The sequence below is a fragment of the Echiichthys vipera genome (assembly GCF_963691815.1).
Source record: "Echiichthys vipera genome assembly, chromosome: 10".
Lineage (NCBI taxonomy): Eukaryota > Metazoa > Chordata > Actinopteri > Perciformes > Trachinidae > Echiichthys > Echiichthys vipera.
The window spans coordinates 15,268,543-15,274,542 of NC_139835.1; the positions used below are offsets into that span (position 1 = coordinate 15,268,543).

Below are 6,000 nucleotides of genomic sequence, written 5' to 3' on the forward strand. Positions count from 1 at the left end.
AAACACCACAAAGCCGTGTGTTTTCAATAAACCCTATCAAATCTGCAGTAATCTAATTGCTCGTAAAACACGCTTCAAACATAGAATTTGCATTTTAAATACCCATGTGATAAACAACTGGCAAAATTAAGCATGTACAGACACGTGTGATGCTCCGAACCAATTATGACATGCTTCACAAAAAGAACATTGAACAGCTGAGCTGACAATGATGCATTGCAAAACACATGCACACGTATGGCGCATTAATAACTGCAGGTGATAAATGAGGGCGCAGCGCTCGCAAAGGTCACATAGGATATGATCCAATCATTTCTGGTGGCTGCAGATAGTCTGACTGGTTATGAGCCCATCAACAAGTCAAAACTAGTAAACAATGTGCAATTGCGTGTATAATATTAACAAAGAAATGTGTGGCAATCTAATACATCTTGGACGAATATAATAAAAAAAAGAAATTAAAAAGACACCTCAGTCCCTGTGGTGGTGATTAAATAATATAACAGAAATATCCCATCAGTGGCGTAAAACAACAACAAAAACACCATTATGGACAATAAGTCATAGATCCACTATTGAGTAGGTAAGTAACACTTTAAGTCCCTGTTGGAATAAAGAGTGACTTTCACGAGGGATTCTTGGGCCGCATTGTGGGTGCTATGCATGTATTATTGATGCCAGCAGTTCAAAAGCAGTTTGTCTGTTGATAAGTGGAGAGATTTATAAGAAACCTAATGGTTCTACTTCCCTCACAATGAAACTACAGTCTACATTACACGAGTAGAAGGTTCTTTATTATTTATCTGGCTGCAGGGTGAAATCCCTGGGACAGGAAAACACAGTAAAAATGGTTAGAATTTCTTTTCTGCAGCAAATATCTTCTGGCCATTTTTTCTTTTGTCTGTCAGTAACACAAGGCAAGGTATGGACAGTAGGACACTGTTCGTATGTCTTTTGGATTTAACACTTTATTGGAAAGGATGGATCAACAAAAACTCACCAGAATGGAGGAAAGAATAATCTACATCTGGAAACACATTTGTAAAAGCAAGAGTGTTAGATCATGTTAAACAGATTTTTTTTTCTGTATAGTGGATCGATGGCCTTAAGTTGCTCCTCATCTCTCACCCTGACAGAGGCAGAGGAGATGGAAGTACAGAGGTTCACATTCCCTTTTCCAACAAATGGAAGTGGATCAGCACCTAATCAAAGACTGCCATTCTTCTAATAAAAAGCCTGGTGGCGGTGGAGGGTCAAAGCTCTTTTATCAGACGACAGCAGGCAAAGATATGACTGGAAGAGGGCTTTGTGACGAAGCGGAGCTGTGTGGGCCATTAAATGTGACACTATTCTTTCCTTATACACAACAAAGAATGGTGTACTGTACGAGAAGTGGCAGTCTGCAGCGTGGTGAGTGCAAAAACAAGAGAAATGGAAAAAGAGAAATCCCCACATCTCCTTTTTACAACATGAGTCTCTTTCTGTGCCTCACTCGACCCCCCGAGTACACATTTTTACTTCCATTTCAGCTACACAGTGGAACTGCACTGTCAATTTTAGTGCAGTAACTAGAGATCATCTTGGGATGGGATCACGCCAGCCACGACACTAAATATGGGGCCAGGGGCCTAAATTGTGTGTGGGGAAATTCAGACTAATTTGATTCACCGGATGTTTGGATAAAGCCTGCCATTGGTTGCCTATTTCAGCAGGCTTTCCCCTCCCCTTCAGCTTTATCAACTATGTATCTTTCAAGAGCACCATCACTCCAATCGGAGGCTGCCCAAGACGATTGTGATTGGTCTAAAGAAATACAAACAAGGCAGAACATTTTTCCCCATTCACAGAATGTTAATTTGTGCAGCGAGACTTAGCTCTGGCAATGCAAAACTATCCGCAGACAGACAGAAATATACACACCGGGCAAAGGGCTCAAAACTGCTCCTGTGGTGATCACATTTTGCCATGAAGACACACACACCCACATAGACTAACAAGGTGAAAAAAATACCAGCGTCTGTGTTGCTGTTAAAAAGTGAGTTCCACGACAAAATCAAGGAGCAGTTAATTCTTAGAAGGTAATCCATCCACCGTTTGAGTCGAATCCTTAATAGTCAAACTAAACTCTAAGTTTCCACTGGATTAGAAAAAAAGAAACTGCTTAGAACTGTAAATTGTGGTCATTTTAGGATGTAGTCTGTCTACATAGTTATGGAAACACACTCCACACATACACACTGAGTCACATGTGGGACAAGTGACTTCCCTGTACTTCTGCTGCACAAAATATATGAATATTCATAAACACAAATAGAGTTTTGGATGGTGGCTATATGGCTCAGAATCAGCAGTGTATAGCTGCAGTCAGATGAAAAGCAATGTACATTGCATGGACTTGCATCGTGACGATGCGCCCTGCTGTCATGTGAAAACCTATTGACTCCAGTTAAGGTGATTTTTGTGTTCGATTTAAGGTCTAGAAAAGGTCTAGAATAGGCCTAAATAAATAGATGTTCACATTTGCCAAAAATGGGATACTTTGGAGATAAGAGATTCTAAACAAACAGGAACAGAGTATGCTAGTGTTTTTTCTCACGAAGGGAGCAAGCTTGCATCAGAAAAAAAATGAAGCAGTGTCTTCCATATTTGTACATGCCTCGTACAGATCTACAGCATGCATACAAAAATGCAACACACCCAGGCGACTCGTTTGCACGCGCAGGTGCACGCGCAGGTGCACACGCACACACAGACAAACACACACACACTGTCAGTTTGCGTGTCCCTGTCCTTCCTTCCCACAGACAGCACTCATTCCGCGTTCACGCCGATATTCGTGTCATCCGCTCTCCCTACTTTTGGTCTCGGTGTTCCTCTAACTTTTAAACACCTTTTACAAGATCACCGAGCTCCAACAGGGGAATGGGATCAGCCTGTTTATGTGAAAGGCAATTGCCCGTGCCATCTTCATGCTGGATTCTTCCGGATTCTTGAGCTTTTCGAGAAACTCATCAGACAGGTTATTGAAACACACGTAGTCCTAAAAGGAATCGTAATTGTTATTTTCTATTTTATAAAATCATCTCTCGAAATCATTCTCGGCAGGCAAATAGAGTTAACCAACATTTACAGTCCAGTCCTTTAAATGCTCTTTTTTTATTAATAAGAGTCAGCTCTCTCTCTCTCTCTCTCTCTCTCTCTCTCTCTCTCTCTCTCTCTTCTCTCTCACTCTCTCTCTCTCTCTCTCTTCTCTCTCTCTCTCTCTCTCTCTCTCTCTCTCTCTCTCTCTCTCTCTCTCTCTCCTCTCTCTCTCTCTCTCTCTCACTCTCTCTCCTCTCTCTCTCTCTCTCTCTCTCTCTCTCTCTCTCTCTCTCTCTCTCTCTCTCTCTCTCTCTCTCTCTCTCTCTTCTCACAGTGGTGGGTCTGTGCGTTAAGTTGTGCGCATTCACTAAGTGTCTCATTCAGAGTATTTTTTTTTCCTCTCCACTTAAAACACGCTCTGCGAATCAGAGTGACACTGGTGCAAAACAGTTTCACTTATTTTAAGATTTTAAAGCAGCAATTGAAATAAGTGACATTGTCGCATCTTCATTTCCCGACACGATACAATTCAACGACTTCTAAACTAAGGGATATTATTGTTCATTGTGTGTTATTTGTGTTTAATCCATTTGCAGGAGATCAGTCACAGCAAACAAATACTCTGCATAGGTGGTCGAAGTGGCTCCACACACGGGACTTGCACTGGGTGCAAAGAAATTCACTATAAAACGAGAAATTAACCAGATAAAAGAAGCGAACGTGTATCAGTGTCCTTGTATTCTCTGGTATATGACACGCGCGCGCGCGCGCGCACACACACACACGGTGAGCGCACCTATACTTGAGCGTACAGAGCGCCTCTGCACACGGTACTGCCTCTGCCAATGTGATAGTCCTGCGAGCTACAACGCAGCCAAACATGTGGTCCACAGGATCCCCTCAGGGGACTCACTATAAAATGAGGAATAATGTAATTTCACGGTAATCCGCTTTGCTTTGTTCCCTATTACAGAATGCATATGCTCACGACTGTTATCACCACTTGCACAGGTGAGAATCAGTAACAAAACACAACCACAGACTATTTTTTTAACCAAATCCCTGTAGGACTTACAACTTACAGTAAAGTAGTTATGCGTTTGTGCCCTTGAATGACAACGCTTGTGAAGTGTATAACCCCTACTACCCTTGTCATTTTGGGATAAACTAGTCTGCAGGGGGGATCGGGGGAAGAGATAGAGAGACAGATGAAAGAAGGAACTTTTGAAACACAGCCGTGCATTAGATAGCCTGTCTAGACACAGGAGGGAAGACAAGAGCACAGTAGCCTGTTGTAAAGCGAGGCTGTCACTCGTCTTGTGTTTGTCCACGCCGTGTCTAAAAAGAACACGTGCGATGGACAACAAATGCTCTCCTTTCCCTCTAAATTCAACAGTGCCGCTCTGTGCACGGAGCAAACAGAGCAAGTCACTTGCATTCAATTCATCTCGGTCACAACAGATAGATATGTCCTGCTACAACCTCCCATCTGCTCGATCCAGCACCTGTCTTCCAGCATCTCAGCGCTCTGTACGTCAGCTCCTTTCCAGGTGTATATTCAACATTATGCTGACTGATGGTGGTGGCAGGTGGTGTGTTTTTTTTTATGTCAAGCCAAGATGCCCTTTGCAACGTGCATATATAGAGAACAACAGTAATGTAAAAGTATGCTCCATGGATAGTTTGTGCTCAGTGCGCCCCGTGCTGCTCCATGGACACACAAAATTGCGCACCGGGGATCGCACGGATGGCGTCCACTCACCTGATTGTGAAGAGCTCGACCCGAACAAGACGCAAGTCAGGAGAAAGCCGAAGCAACACGGGGCAGTCGTTGGTTTCATTGTTGTGCTTGGCAAGTATCTCCTTTAAAATTCACATGTCCAGCAGCGTATCCTTTCTTGAAACAGCCAGAAAGGATGAATCGTCTGCGCTTGAAGCCTCTTCAGCCTGTGAGTTTGGGGACTTTAGTCGCTTTTGACTAAGTTTACAGTTTGTCCGACAGTCCTTCCCCCTCTCCTCTCAGTGCCTGCGGGCCTAATTGGTGACTGACGTGAAAACAGAAAGAGGCGAGTGTTAGTTTCCAACGCGCGCACTGTAAAGCTTGTCTAAACAATATAAAGCAGTACTCATGCCATTACTCCCCGACTTGGATACAGTATGCAGCTGTAGACTCGTATTCTTCAGACACACCTCCGAGCCTCTAAACTCCTCCCACTGACTCGTGATTGGCACAGGTGCACGACAATCACCCTAAACCCCTCCGGCCACAACGCAGCACGCGCTGCCATTGGTTCACACAAGATGCCATAACCTCATGAATTTGTGCTTCGGCTTCGTTGCACCTGTCACACTGAACACAGCAGCGCTGAATGCTGCGAAAAGGATTTATAGGCGTAATGGGTGAAATTGAGCTGAATATCAGTTATAGGTGGCTCTCCCTCGCACTCTCTATCCATATTTGATGAGATATAGTTTCATATTGGGAGTGTTGTTGATCTAGTATTGAACTGAACTGTCAGCACTGTACTTTGGTAGTTTAGTGAGGGTGATGCCTAGTACTAGCACGTATTTAATTGTGGTATAAACAGGTTTATAGTGAATTTAACTGTCATTTTGCTGTTCCCGTGACTCAAAATATGTAATCTGTATTGGGGAATTTTGACAAAAAAATTATGACTCAAGAGACTTTTTTAAGGTGCATCTTAAGTAAAGATTTTCCATTTGTCCTCAGTTATCAGAGTGCATTACCGTTGAAGGCAATATCTCTCCATATCCAGGGTAATCATTTCTCCAGGGGTGGCTCAGTGTAAATGACACAAATAAAAGTCAAATAGAACGTTCAGATAGTGATATTATTCTGCACGCTGAGCTATTTGTAATAGTTTGAACGCAGTGACTTTGTGGTGTCAGAAAAATAAG

General features: G+C 43.0%; 1 protein-coding gene across 4 annotated transcripts in view; it reads right to left on the reverse strand.

Annotated features, from left to right (window-relative positions):
- erbb4b (erb-b2 receptor tyrosine kinase 4b) overlaps nt 1-5,180 on the reverse strand; it is a 341,421-nt gene extending 336,241 nt beyond the window's left edge. For all 4 annotated transcript variants that reach the window (XM_083921859.1, XM_083921857.1, XM_083921858.1 and 1 more), the window contains exon 1: nt 4,844-5,180. In XM_083921859.1, coding sequence (XP_083777985.1) covers nt 4,844-4,922 — 79 coding nt within the window. In that variant the 5' untranslated portion in view covers nt 4,923-5,180. The remainder of the gene's footprint in view (nt 1-4,843) is intronic.
- Nucleotides 5,181-6,000: the final 820 nt, after the last annotated feature.